The following is a 15702-nucleotide window of genomic DNA, read 5'->3' as shown; positions in this document are numbered from 1 at the left end:
AGTCTGGTTCCGGAAGTAAAAATTCAATTCATATTTTTCATAGGGGAATTGATCATTTACGATAACTTCAAAACTTTTAAAGACAGATTTACCATGAGCTCTGAGGTTGTTAATCAATAGTATATGCTCCTGTTGAAGCCATCAGTCCACGTTATTTCAAATTCATTTTTTAAAAATTGTGTTTAATAGCAGATTTTCTGGTGACGAACTACACTACCCATGATCCTGAAGAGAAAGATCAACCAATAAGAAAATCGTAGTGAACCAAGCACGCCAAAAGAGCTCTGCAGTGACCTCCCGCTCCCATGATGCGCAGTGAATGATGCAATTGAGTCGCTCTCCCTACACTCTCAAACTGCTTATATATTTTTATCTAAATATTTTACATTGCAATTGTAAAATATTGTTTCTATACTTATAATTAACAACTTTAAATTAATAGTTGTATAATTTCCCATTGTTTTTTTTTTTTGTTGTTGTTGTTTTTTTTTCTTTTTCACCCAATTTGGAATGCCCAATTCCCAGTGCGCTTTTTAAGTCCTCGTGGTCGTGTAGTGATTCGCCTCAGTCCGGGTGGTGAAGGATGAATCCCAGTTGCCTCCGCGTCTGAGAACATCAACCCACGCATCTTATCACGTGGCTTGTTGAGCGCGTTGCCACGGAGACATAGCGTGTGTGGAGGCTTCACGCCATCCACCGCGGCATCTGTGCTCAACTCACCAAGTGCCCCACTGAGAGCGAAAACCACATTATAGTGACCACGAGGAGGTTACCCCATGTGACTCCACCCTCCCTAGCAACCGGGCCAATTTGGTTGCTAAGAAGACCTGGCTGGAGTCACTCAGCACGCCCTGGGATTCGAACTAGCGAACTCCAGGAGTGGTAGCCAGCGTCTTTTACCACTGAGCTACCCAGGCCCCATTTCCCATTGTTTTTAATCTGATTATGTCATTCACAATGCTTCATGGGATTGTACATCATTCCCTTATAAAATACGTTATGTACAGTACATTGTCTTGTACATTTGTCATTTCATCTGATTTTCAAATACTTTTTTTTGTTTCAAATCAAAGTTTGCAATGTTGTGATTTACCTTGCAGCTGGTTGGTTTCAGTTTATGGCTTACAACTCTTTTATGAAGGATTGAAAAGACTATAGAATAAATGAATGGGAAAAATACTTCCAGAACAAAGATGGCTGAAACCGTGGGCAGGCACTTTTGCGCTCTATTGAAGGCAGGTGGTATTAAGGGGAGGAACACTCTGATTGTAGAGAGCATTTAATTAGACAAAAATCAGGATATACAGCCCTGAGTGCTGAGTCATGAATGTGTCATAAATATTTTTGTTGGGGTGGCCCTTTGAACAGAACTCAAAATGCAAATGATGATCTTATCGATATGGTCTCTTTTCCATGATTTCCTAAATGAATCATAAAACATGTTGGGAAAAATATAAGTGGCAAGAGAAAGTATCTGAACTCTTTGGAATGACCTGTATTTTTGTATACATTTTTCTTAAAATCTGGTTCGATAGTTACAATAATGAACAAGCACAATCTGTTTTAACTAATAACACACAAATTATTGAATTGTTCTTTTACATATTGAATACATCATTCAAACATTCACAGTGTAGGTTGGAAAAAGTATGTGAACCTGTAGGCTAATGATGTCAACAAAAGCTAACTAAAGTCAGGTGTTGGCAAACCTGGCATCCAATTAATGAAACGAGATTGGAGGTGTGGGTTAGAGATACTTTGACTTATAAAAAGCACTCAAACATTTTGAGTTTGCTATTCACAAGAAGCATCTGCTGACGTGGACCATGCCTCGCAAATAATAGATCTCAGAAGACCTACGATCAAGAATTGTTGCTTTGCATTAAGCTGGAAAGGGTTACAAAGTTATCTTGAAGAGCTTAGACATACATCTGTCTACAGTTAGACAAATTGTATTGGATTATTGGTTGCCCCCTGCCCTCCCTTCAAGAACTGTAAACTTCCAGAGTGAGGAAAAAGGCTGGAAAAATCACTCTGGACCCCACTCACCCAGCCCACTACCTTTTTGAACTGTCTGACACTTCAGAGCTCTGAGCACCAGAACCGTCAGGCACAAGAACAGTTTTTCCCTCAGGCTATCCATCTCATGAACTGTTAAAACTGCCCCACTGAGCAATAAATAATGTGCAATACACAGCTTAGTCTATTTATATTTATCCAACATACCACACCTCTTCTGCCATTACATTCCCTCGCACTAACTGTATATAACAGATTTGTATTTGTATATTGTACATAAGTATGTATATATATGTATATTTTTCTATTGTGTATTTCCATATATACTTTATTTTCTATTCACTTTTAATTTAATTCTATTTTTTGTTATATTATCTCTGTCTTGTTGCTGTTTTGTATTCTTTGTGCACTGGAAGCTTCTGTCACCAAGACAAATTCCTTCTATGTGTAAGCATACTTGGCAATAAAGCTCATTCTGATTCTGACATTTATGCATTTGGCATACGCTTTTAAGTGACTTACAGTGCATTCAGTCTATACATTTATCAGTTTGTGTGTTCCCTGGGAATGCCCAAGAACCCATGATCTTGGTGTTGCGAGTGCCATGCTTAACCAGTTGAGCTACAGGAGCCCTACGTATGCCAAGATCGACCACTTATTAAATCCAAGGGTTCAATTACATTTTCCACAACACTGTGAATGTTTAATGGGGTGTGTTCAATAAAGACATGATAGATTATAATTGTTTGTATGTTGTTAGCTTAAACACATTGTGTTCGTCTATACTTGTGACTTTGATGAAATCACATTTTATGACCAATTAGTGCAGAAAGCCAGCTAATTTCACAGGGTTCACATACATTTTCTTGCCACTGTATCTATATATTCGGTCTGTTTATCCAGAAGAGAAATACAATATCTGCTAAAAGTTAATTTTTGCCTCAAAGCTAACAGACATCGATTTTGATTTGAGGTCTTTAACCTATGAAATTGCTGCCCAATATCCAGGCAAATAATGCAGTTTCAAACCAAGAAACATGAAAGTGCATATATATATATATACTGTATATACGAAAACTGAAATCATCTTATTCCAGTTGAAACCTTTATTTGAAGTTAATCAGCTGCAGGAATCGTGCTAGTTTAGCACAATACTCAAAAGCGGAATTATAATAAAACATGAGTATGTCCCCGAGAAACATCCAGTTGCTTTGAAGCACTAGCCAATCAAGAGATGACCCAGATCTTAATTTTTTGGCAGAAACAGCCCACTGCCATGTATTATAAAAGCACCAGGAATCATTCATTCACTGCTTTTGCAGAGTGAAGCCATGCAAATGTGAGAGGCAATATCATCTAAATGTTACACAGACAAATAATGCTTGTGTGTGTTTCCAGGAGGAGCCCGGCCCCGGTCCAGGAGGAGGGTTGTGTTTTGCAGATGGTTGTAGAAGAGTGGACTACGTACTTGTCTATCACTGCAAGAGACGTCAGTCACAACACCGCCTCTCTATTGTCTCGAATGGTAACGTGCCGTCCCACAGCCCCACCCCATCACGCAGGAGTACAAAGGGTGATATTTCGGAGGTGGTGCTGGAGGCGGGGCTCGGGATGGAACCTGGCGACGCACTGAAAGATAAAATCAGGGAGGAATTTGAGAGAGGACTTCAGGAGGAAGGCTTGGAGATTGAACGTGACAAAGAGGTGTGTGTGTTGAATGGAATACTAGCCTACTACATACTGCGTAATATACGCTGTACAGTGCATCTGGAAAGTATTCACAGCGCTTCACTTTTTCCACATTTTGTTATATTACAGCCTTATTCCAAAATGGATTAAATTCATTATTTTCCTCAAAATTCTACAAACAATACCCCATAATGCCAACGTGAAAGTAGTTTGTTTGAAATCTTTGCAAATTTATTAAAAATAAAAAATAAAAAAATCACATGTACACAAGTATTCACAGCCTTTGCTCAATACTTTGTTGAAGCACCTTTGGCACCAATTACAGCCTCAAGTCTTTTTGAGTATGATGCTACAAGCTTGGCACACCTATTTTTGGGCAGTTTCTCCCATTCTTCTTTGCAGGACCTCTCAAGCTCCATCAGGTTGGATGGGGAGTGTCGGTGCACAGCCATTTTCAGATCTCTCCAGAGATGTTCAATCGGGTTCAAGTCTGGGCTCTGGCTAGGCCACTCAAGGACATTCACAGAGTTGTCCCTGAGCCACTATTTTGTTATCTTGGCTGTGTGCTTAGGGTCGTTGTCCTGTTGGAAGATGAACCTTCGCCCCAGTCTGAGGTCCAGAGCACTCTGGAGCAGGTTTTCATCAAGGATGTCTCTGTACATTGCTGCATTCATCTTTCCCTCGATCCTGACTAGTCTCCCAGTTCCTGCCGCTGAAAAACATCCCCACAGCATGATGCTGCCACCACCATGCTTCACTGTAGGGATGGTATTGGCCAGGTGATGAGCGGTGCCTGGTTTCCTCCAGACATGACGCTTGCCATTCAGGCCAAAGAGTTCAATATTTGTTTCTTATAGTCTGAGAGTCCTTCAGGTGCCTTTTGGCAAACTCCAGATGGGCTGTCATGTGCCTTTTACTGAGGAGTGGCTTCCGTCTAGCCACTCTACCATACAGACCTGATTGGTGGAGTGCTGCAGAGATGGTTGTTCTTCTGGAAGGTTCTCCTCTCTCCACAGAAAAATGCTGGAGCTCTGTCAGAGTGACCATCGGGTTCTTGGTCACCTCCCTGACTAAGGCTCTTCTCTCCCGATTGCTCAGTTTGGCCAGGCGGCCAGCTCTAGGAAGAGTCCTGGTGGTTCCAAACTTCTTCCATTTACGGATGATGGAGGCCACTGTGCTCATTGGGACCTTCAACGCTGCAGACATTTTTCTGTACCCTTCCCCAGATCTGTGCCTCGATACAATCCTGTCTCGGAGGTCTACAGACAATTCCTTGGACTTCATGGCTTGGTTTGTGCTCTGACATGCACTGTTAACTGTGGGACCTTATATAGACAGGTGTGTGCCTTTCCAAATCATGTCCAGTCAACTGAATTTACCACAGGTGGACTCCAATCAAGTTGTAGAAACATCTCAAGGATGATCAGTGGAAACAGGATGCACCTGAGCTCAATTTTGAGTGTCATGGCAAAGGCTGTGAATACTTATGTACATGTGATTTTTTTCGTTTTTTATTTTTAATAAATTTGCAAAGATTTCAAACAAACTTCTTTCACGTTGTCATTATGGGGTATTGTTTGTAGAATTTTGAGGAAAATAATGAATTTAATCCATTTTGGAATAAGGCTGTAACATAACAAAATGTGGAAAAAGTGAAGCGCTGTGAATACTTTCCGGATGCACTGTATACTGCCTATTGTTTTGTTTTTTCATAGTATACGAAACAGAATGCATTATGCAATGATAAACATTTTAAAGCCGATGTGTGTAATTTTTTTGATGTTCAAATACTTTCTCCAGAAACAGTAATAAGCAAACCATTCGTTGGTTGGTTTACCTGAAAAGTGTAAACACTGTATCTTTGTGGCATTTTCAACATTACTACATTGTTTTGAGCAACCCGTCCAGCCCAACACAACAACATTAACTCAACCAATGGTGAGAGTTTGGGACAGGACTATCTGTTAGTTTAACCAATGGCAGATAAAGGGTGTATTCAGAAAGCTTTCTGAAAACAATGTTTATTTTTGCAATTTCCTTTGGTGGTGCTAGTGGCGCAGAAAATACACATTTTAAACATTAGTTTACTATATTGTTGTTTCATGACCTTATACGTACATGTTAAATTCCGCAAGTGCCATCTGCTTGTCTCAGAAATAACAATGGTTATTTTGTTATTCTGCACAAACTGGGTATCACTACAGATTTTCAGTAGTTTTGATTCGATTCAGTTTAATTTGTGTATATACAGTGTTTTACACTGTAAATACTAATAGTTATCTCAAATTGTAAAAAAAAAAAAAAAAAAAGTTTACTTAACTTAAGCTTCATATTTTACTATTCTTATTAGTTTAAATTAAGTTACCTTTACTCTCTAAACCCTAAAGTTGTTATTAATAAAACAAAATTAAAATGGTCCTAATTAAACAGTATTTGAAATGTCACATAAATCATATATATATACACTGGCGGCCAAAAATTTGGAGTAATGTACAGATTTTTCTGTTTTGGAAGGAAATTGGTACTTTAATTCACTAAAGTGGCATTCAACTGATCACAAATATAGTCAGGACATTACTGATGTAAAAAACAGCACCATCACTATTTGAAAAAAGTCATTTTTGATCAAATCTAGACAGCAGTCATCACTCCAACACCTTATCCTTGAGTAATCATGCTAAATTGATCATTTGGTACTAGAAAATCACTTGCCATTATATCAAACACAGCTGAAAGTTATTTGGTTCATTAAATGAAGCTTAACATTGTCTTTGTGTTTGTTTTTGAGTTGCCACAGTATGCAATAGACTGGCATGTCTTAAGGTCAATATTAGATCAGAAATGTCAAAAAAGAAACAGCTTTCTCTAGAAACTCATCAGTCAATCATTGTTTTGAGGAATGAAGGCTATACAATGCTTGAAATTGCCAAAAAACTGAAGATTTCATACAAATGTGTACACTACAGTCTTCAAAGACAAAGGACAACTGACTCTAACAAGGACAGAAAGAGATGTGGAAGGCCAGATGTACAACTAAACAAGAGGATAAGTACATCAGAGTCTCTAGTTTGAGAAATAGACGCCTCACATGTCCTCAGCTGACAGCTTCATTGAATTCTACCCGCTCAACACCAGTTTCATGTACAACAGTAAAGAGAAGACTCAGGGGTGCAGGCCTTATGGGAAGAATTGCAAAGAAAAAGCCACTTTTGAAACAGAAAAGCAAAAAGAAAAGGTTAGAGTGGGCAAAGAAACACAGACATTGGACAACAGATAATTGGAAAAGAGTGTTATGGATCTTAACCCCATTGAGCTTTTGTGGGATCAGCTAGACTGTAAGGTGCGTGAGAAGTGCCCGACAAGACAGTCACATCTATGACAAGTGCTACAGGAAGTGTGGGGTGAAATGTCACATGAGTATCTGGACAAACTGACAGCTAGCATGTCAAGGATCTGCAAAGCTGTCATTGCTGCACGTGGGGGATTTTTTGATGAGAAATCTTTGAAGTAGTTTAAGAAGTTCTGAACATTTTTTTTCAAATTGTAATAGTAATGTTTCACATTATTAATGTCCTGACTATACATTGTGCTCAGTTGAATGCCACTTTGGTGACTAAAAGTACCAATTTATTTCCATAAGAGCAAAATCTGTACATTCTTCAAACTTTGGCTTCAGGTAATACTAACTCAAAATTATCAAGTATAAAATTGCGGCTGTATGGAATACCCATAAGCCCTTACGAATGGATAAATTATGTATGTTAGGTCAAAACAAGGGAACATATGTTGAAAAATAATTATTGTTATTTAAAAATGTTCATAGTTTTAATTCTTGTGATTATTGTTGTTGTTTTGTTGTAGCTGGTGATTTGTGTGAAGTCACTATTATGGTGAGTGTTACCTGTGGTGAACTTGAAGCCTGTTAAATTAAAGCCATTCATCTTTACTCAGTTGTTCTTTACAAAAGTGCAGATTTATGTGCATTAAGAAGTACTGAGGAGAATTCAATGGGCCATATGGCTAACCGAGATTTCAGTCATAATTTCCCTTTTATTGTATAAGACGTGCTATAAATAATTACATAAAAACAATGATACTTTAATCACAGATTAGTTAAGTTTACTTGTAACTAGTTAATGTTACATTAAAAAAATTAAGTCCAGTTTACTTGAATGAAATAAGTATGTTTACTTAAAAAAGCATGCAAACTGATTGCCTTAAAAAAAAATCTATGGTCATCTAATTCGATTTTACAGTGTTAGTTATAATGCCCATTTTGCTTACATATTTTGTAATTTGACGATCCTCAATGCCAATTTCGATACCACAATACTAACTAATTTGAATAAACATTGTCTACAAGTAATTATTCAAGACAAATAAACAGCCAGTAATGAAGTAAGAACAAAGAAACAAATTGCAATCAATAAGACAAATAAAAAAAAGTGCTTTAAGTTTTTAGTAGCAGTATCAAGTATTCAAGTAAGCATTAAATGGGGGCCTGGGTAGCTCAGTGATAAAAGACGCTGGCTATCACCCCTGGAGTTCGCTAGTTCGAATCCCAGGGCGTGCTGAGTGACTCCAGCTGGGTCTCCTAAGCAACTAAATTGGCCTGGTTGCTAGGGAGGGTAGAGTCACATGGGGTAACCTCCTCGTGGTCGCTATAATGTGGTTCGTTGTCAGTGGGGCGCGTGGTGAGTTGAGCGCGGATGCCACAGTGGATGGTGTGAAGCCTCCACACGCGCTGTCTCCGTGGTAACGCGCTCAACAAGCCACGTGATAAGATGCGTGGGTTGACGGTCTCAGACGCGGAGGCAACTGAGATTCGTCCTCCACCACCCGGATTGAGGTGAATCACTATGTGACCACGAGGACTTAGAAGCGCACTGGGAATTGGGCATTCCAAATTGGGTGAAAAAGAGGAAAAAAATCCACCCCCCCAAAAAAGTAAGCATTAAATGTTACAAAAAACTACTTAAATTACTGGTCTTCAATGTATGATTATAATACATCTTAAAGCTACTAAAGCTATCCAGCGTAGAGCAGTGAGTGGTTTTCTTGTTTGATTATTAACAACATACTAGACAGCAGAAGGTCTATTAGGCGTCGTTTACACCTCCAGTACAATATTTTGATACAAATGTGCTTTTTTTGTCCTGCGGTTTACATTCACTTTAGACATAAATGACTGTGTTTACATTAATACTTCAAAGACTGGCATTTTCACTGAATTTTTAAATTATTTAACCATTTGGGCGTGCATTACCAGAACTCCGCAAGCGCTCTCAGCAATAACAACAGACTGAAAGCAATCAAGAGATTCCCGAGGTGACCTTGGAACTTAAGAAGCAGGGCTCCAGTTTAGGGAAAGCCGAAGCCCTCCTACACTAAGAAAAGTCCATCTTTTTTGAGGGGGTGCTAGTTTTCATTTTAAAGCAATGCAGCATATTCCAACACTAGTTATTCTGCAATGCAACATCAGTAGCCCATGGCGAGATATTTGCGACAGACGGCACCGTGGCTGTTCCCCCTCCAACATGGATTTTTCCAAGATGAAGCAAGGAGAGCTTAGTTTTTCTGAATAGGAATAGACTGGTTGACTCATGCAGCTTTTTTCAGCAAAGACTTGCATCTTATTATACACAGGCGAAAACCCATAAATCCAAATATAATTTTGATTATAATGCAGTTTCCATATTCTATGGTTGTCTTCAGGTGAATCCGGGTCATATGTTACTCTAAAATCAAGAAAAAAAAAAGTTTTTTTGGTTTTTTGTTTTGTTTTGTTTTGGGTTTTTTTGCATAAGGAAAAGAAAGCCTGTTTGTAGGAGTTTGTGCAATGTGACGTTATTTTCAAGACAAATGTAAAAAAAGAGAAAAAAGTTATTTTTATAAAGCAATTATCCTGTCCAGGCACTATTTTGTTTTTTAATTAGCACTATTTTTTGGCACAGTTTTTAAAATTGTACTTCACAAATATAAAAGGGTGTGCTTAATTGTCATTAAAATAATGTCATAATGCAGAAACTTAATTTTCTTTTCGCAACATAATTTCTCACTTTTTGTTTTGATTTTAGAGTGCAATATATAACCGGGACATTTCCAAACAAGATTCATCTGTATATGACCATATACTGTAGCATAAAAATCTGAAATGTGTATTGCATTATAGTTATGAGGGTTTTGGCAGTGTTTGAGTTGGGCAATAGACAAAAAGGTAAAGAGGTAAAAATGCATGACAATATTGGAGGGGAAATCATCCTGTCCAGGCACAATACTTTTTTTTTATATTACATTTAAATTAAAAATTAAATTAACAATTTTCAGTTGTACTTTACAAATGTACAGGTGTGTGATTAATTGTCATTAACAAATAGTGCCATCATATTGCAACAAACAAAAAAAATCTCAATGGTCCTAAAGTAGGCTTTATTTTCTGTATGCTAAATATAATTGAGTATATTTTGCTTGTGATTTTGGGGTCAGATATTTCTTGGCATCTTTTGCGAGATTCATCCATACACAACAGATTTTCAGCATGCTAAAATTAGCTCTTCGAATCGTGATTCCCACATGCAGTATTTGAACAAAGGGCTCATGACTTTGTAAGTAGGAAATTAAATATTTACTGCTATTGCTTAACCAACTTTAGTGGTAAAATAATTCTAAGCTCCAAAGACATTGTCCATGTGCTTTTTGTCTTTTTAGATCCGATATTGGCCACTGGGTTTCTTTAATTGACCATAAAAGATTGACTGATGTGTGAAATCTTGGATAAAATCTGTGGCGTGTGTGTACGGTTGATTGTTAGTGGTGTGATAGTTGAAGATCACTTCTGTTATGTTGGTGAATTAAATTGGAGTGCTGCTGCCTCCAGATGAAAGGCAGATTATGTCTGATCCTCACTGCCAGAGGTGTTTGTGTTTGTGTGTGTGTGTGTGTGTCACTCATCCACGCTGAATGAGACTACTTTAGTAACAGCTGCTTCTTAGACTCGTGTGTTTGTGTTTTCACCCCGTGTTGTATTAATCAAGACTGCTAAATCACCTTATCCTGCATGGAACAGGATTTCAGTCTCACGCTCTGCAAAGCAAATTGACGGGAACCGTATTATCCCATGATGCTTTGTCGGATACTTTACTCTGCAAACATATGTTGCTGTTATCCAATGACTTCCTTCTCACGTTCTTTTTCTCTCTCAATTATTTCTCTTCCATCCCTAAGATGAGGACAGTCCGGTTCACCCGTCTGCATGTTCCCTGGTCTGTTCTCAGTCGTGAGGCAGAACTTCTTAAGATCAGAGTGCCCACTAAAAAGGTGAGTATCTCTGGGTGTGCACAGTAGAAAACAACCACACAAAACTGTTGCCATTTCAGAATAAGGGATAAAGATGCAGTGGTGTGGTGGTGGTGCATGTGTTTGTGACACATACAAAGTTATTGGCACTCAGGGACCCAGATTCAAATTCGGCCTGCGTCATGTCCAACTTGTGTGTTTCCTAGCAATTGAACCCATAGCATTGCTGTTGATAGTGCTATGCTCTATCAGTTGAGTTACAAAAACTGCATTTATGACTGTTGCAAATGAGTTGATAAGAGGTCAAGATTACTTACAGCATTTCAACATCAGTTGTGACCTATTATAATGAATGAAGCAGTCTACACCGGGAGCATCCGATGCGATTTGAAAACTTTTTTGAAATTAATGATTAAGTCGCTTACACTCTCATGTATTCAAGCTGCAAGGAAACTTGTATTAGTAATGCATGATGGTTACACCAAATGACATTTTTAAAGTGATTAAATCATTTGTTTAGAAGAAAATGCTATACATTTTTTCTAACTCAACGATTACATGTCTACGAACTTGACACGTGTTTTAAACAACATTTTCTTGATTTTTAAAAATATTCGGACAACCTTGATAATGACTCGTGCATTTTTAAAATGAAAAGTTCTATATATGTTAACATTAGTTAATGCATTATGAACTATAATGAACTAAAAATTAGCAGTTGTTTTCATAAATGAATATGAACCAAGTTTATTAAATGCTGTAAAAAATTATTGTTCATTGTTAGTTCATAATATTTAATACAATCAGTGGCGCCTGCAGCTGTACAGCCGTACACACTGTGCGTACCATGAGCGCTCCGACTGCCCTGAGAAATATTTACTCTCAGAATATTTCACCAATCATGAAATGTGTCCCGTATTTCTGTAGGGCTGTTTAAAAGAACTAGCGATGCCCAATTTGCAAATGAATAATTCTTTTGAGTCGGAAACAGGCTTGCAAAAATCGATTTGTGATACAGTACAATTCGTTCGGTCCGCTCTCTCACCGAATCATTTGGAGTGGGTTCTCACACAGTTTCTGGATATTTACGAATACAGAGAACAAACAGTGTAAATGTACCTACAGTCAACTGAAATAAAAGGCTGTCTGGTAACTCTGAGAAACTTCAGCTAGTGCTGTGTCATGTGAACAAGGGGCTGTTCAAACTGAACGTGTTTTTGCGTCCGCTCACACTGTTTTTCAATAGTTTTCCATGTAAGCATTCGCTAGATTAATGTCTTTTGAAAACTGTGTCACGTTTCACTGTGTTTTTAGCATCTCTCACGAGAGCACTGCATTTGTAGATGCTGTCAAGTTAAAAAGAACTTCAACTGATAAAAATGAGTCTCGAGACACCTGCGTTCTGCTCTATTTGATGTGGTGCGTTTTGCTTATTTAGCGCGAAAATGCGTCTGTCTGAACGGTTACTGGAAGAAATGCTTTAGCCAATAGTTACATGAATGCTACTCATACTCGAGAAAATATCTCAAAGTCACCAGAATTGAATGCTTTGGTGTTGTTGTTTGCACACACAAAAAAATGTCTTCCAGGGGAGCATGCCCCCAGACCCCCCTAGATAGGCAGATTTCTGTGCGTAACCTCAGGCGCCCCTGAATACAATAACTAATGTCAACAAATAAAACCTTATTGTAGTGGACCATTATTTGTAGTAACACCACACTAACCACAAAATGTATCATGGTTTTACTACAGTAACCATATTTTAAACATTATATTTGTAGTGAAACCATAGTAATAATAGAGGAAACCCCAAACTATAGTAATAATAATCATGTAATAACATGTTTACAACATTGTTACTTATAACATGTAAGTACAAACAGCTTCCTAAAATAATCATAGAGTAATTACATGTAATTCGTTAGTATTACTCAGTAAATACCTATGTAAATACACAGTAACATGAACATTGTAAAAAAAAGTGTGACCAAAAAAGCTATTGCGAGGAAACACATAACTATTTCAGAAAATAAATTCACTTCAAGTGTCTCTGTATAATTTCTGCATCCGTCTGAAATAAAATAATTTGATAAAAATGTCCTGCTTATTTCTATCGATACACGTTTCACAATGCATTAGTTAGTGCAAAGGTGTTTTACAGTTCAATAACCAACAATGCAAAAAAATATACAATATACAGTTGTGCTCAAAAGTTTGCATACCCTGGCAGAAATTGTGACATTTTGGCATTGATTTTGAAAATAAGACTGATCATGCAAACAAACTGTCTTTTATTTAAGGATAGTGATCATATGAAGCCATTTATTATCACATAGTTGTTTGGCTCCTTTTTAAATCATAATGATAACAGAAATCACCCAAATGGCCCTGATCAAAAGTTTACATACCCTTGAATGTTTGGCCTTGTTACAGACACACAAGGTGACACACACAGGTTTAAATGGCAATTAAAGGTTAATTTCCCACACCTGTGTCTTTTAAAATTGCAATTAGTGTCTGTGTATAAATAGTCAATGAGTTTGTTAGCTCTCACGTGCACTGAGCAGGCTAGATACTGAGCCATGGGGAGCAGAAAAGAACTGTCAAAAGACCTGCGTAACAAGGTAATGGAACTTTATAAAGATGGAAAAGGATATAAAAAGATATCCAAAGCCTTGAAAATGCCAGTCAGTACTGTTCAATCACTTATTAAGAAGTGGAAAATTCGGGGATCTCTTGATACCAAGCCAAGGTCAGGTAGACCAAGAAAGATTTCAGCGACAACTGCCAGAGGAATTGTTCGGGATACAAAGAAAAACCCACAGGTAACCTCAGGAGAAATACAGGCTGCTCTGGAAAAAGACAGTGTGGTTGTTTCAAGGAGCACAATACGACGATACTTGAACAAAAATGAGCTGCATGGTCGAGTTGCCAGAAAGAAGCCTTTACTGCACCAATGCCACAAAAAAGCCCGGTTACAATATGCCCGACAACACCTTGACACGCCTCACAGCTTCTGGCACACTGTAATTTGGAGTGACGAGACCAAAATAGAGCTTTATGGTCATAACCATAAGCGCTGTGTTTGGAGAGGGGTCAACAAGGCCTATAGTGAAAAGAATACCATCCCCACTGTGAAGCATGGTGGTGGCTCACTGATGTTTTGGGGGTGTGTGAGCTCTAAAGGCACGGGGAATCTTGTGAAAATTGATGGCAAGATGAATGCAGCATGTTATCAGAAAATACTGCAGACAGTTTGCATTCTTCTGCACGAAAGCTGCGCATGGGACGCTCTTGGACTTTCCAGCGTGACAATGACCCTAAGCACAAGGCCAAGTTGACCCTCCAGTGGTTACAGCAGAAAAAGGTGAAGGTTCTGGAGTGGCCATCACGGTCTCCTTAGCTTAATATCATCGAGCCACTCTGGGGAGATCTCAAACGTGCGGTTCATGCAAGATGACCAAAGACTTTGCATGACCTGGAGGCATTTTGCCAATGGGCAGCTATACCACCTGCAAGATGGGCAATACACAGTATTAAGAACTAAGGGTATGCAGACTTTTGAACAGGGGTCATTTCATTTTTTTCTTTGTTGCCATGTTTTGTTTTATGATTGTGCCATTCTGTTATAACCTACAGTTGAATATGAATCCCATAAGAAATAAAAGAAATGTGTTTTGCCTGCTCACTCATGTTTTCTTTAAAAATGGTACATATACTGTATTACCAATTCTCCAAGGGTATGCAAACTTTTGAGCACAACTGTATATATTAAACAGCATTAAACAATTTTCAACATACTTCCAAAATGTCTTACTGGTTCTGGCTCATCAAAAAATAGGCTAATGTCAATAATGAAAAACAATACACTTTCCAATGGGAGAGTATTTAAGGCTTCACAATCCGAGCTAACCAGACTCCACAACTCAGAAGACACTAGTGCCATGTTTGTTGTGTTAAGAGCTTTGGCTCCATGATGGTCTTTGTGCTCCTAGTTGGCACAGACTTTAAGAGCAGTCAATTCTCAATGTCTCAAAAGTGCACAGTAACAAAAAAAATAAAAAAAATAAAGTCTGATCTGATTACACGCCAGCAAGCCGCTTACTTGAAAATATTTTTAACAATTCATGCAAGGGAGGTCTATTTATCATATAGTCCAGATTTGTTATCCTTTTGTTTCACATACATTTAAATATGGCTTAGCGCAACATCCTGAAAGAATGATTTGTCCTGTGAGTTGTGAGTTGTACTGAAAGAATATAATCTGATAATGGTGGATTAGCTTCTGAGACATATGGACCAACATCCTACATGTGCTTCCGTTCGCCCTAAAACAATATATGTCATACTCTCTCCACACTTGTAGTGACACATCGGTTTGACCCTGGCCTGAACCTTTAGTTGGTCTACACTAAAAGGATTACTCTAAGTTTATTTTCAGTTGCATTATGGTTGTTTTCTCCAGACGTATCAGCTGAAAGAGAAGACGGGGCTGGTGGGCGTAATAAGCTCGTTTTGGGCGAAGATCAATCAACCGTTCCAGCCGGGTGTACCGGAGCCCCAAAACCCACGCACACGTGTCCTGTCCCAGCCATTCAGCAGAGACAAGCTACATCTGTGAGTGCCAACACTCGGAGACAGCCAAACTACAACGAAAGCAAACATATAAACAAATATCATGCTTACTTGTTGGCCTAA

The 15702-nt window shown here is 38.3% G+C and overlaps 1 protein-coding gene across 4 annotated transcripts in view; it reads left to right on the top strand.

Moving 5' to 3' along the window:
• Nucleotides 1-15702, top strand: part of LOC127456261 (anoctamin-1-like) — a 50923-nt gene that overhangs the window by 4252 nt on the left and 30969 nt on the right. For 2 of the 4 annotated variants that reach the window (XM_051724668.1, XM_051724669.1), the window contains exons 4-6: nt 3418-3723; nt 10933-11025; nt 15470-15621. In XM_051724668.1, coding sequence (XP_051580628.1) covers nt 3418-3723; nt 10933-11025; nt 15470-15621 — 551 coding nt within the window. Of the gene's footprint in view, nt 1-189; nt 3724-10932; nt 11026-15469; nt 15622-15702 lie in introns of all 4 variants that reach the window. The other 2 variants (XM_051724671.1, XM_051724670.1) reach the window with 2 other exon arrangements.

This window comes from Myxocyprinus asiaticus, chromosome 18, assembly GCF_019703515.2.
Source record: "Myxocyprinus asiaticus isolate MX2 ecotype Aquarium Trade chromosome 18, UBuf_Myxa_2, whole genome shotgun sequence".
In the NCBI taxonomy this organism is placed as follows: Eukaryota; Metazoa; Chordata; class Actinopteri; order Cypriniformes; family Catostomidae; genus Myxocyprinus; species Myxocyprinus asiaticus.
The sequence above is the reverse complement of the archived record's forward strand: the minus strand, read 5'-3'. Positions and strand labels throughout refer to the sequence as shown.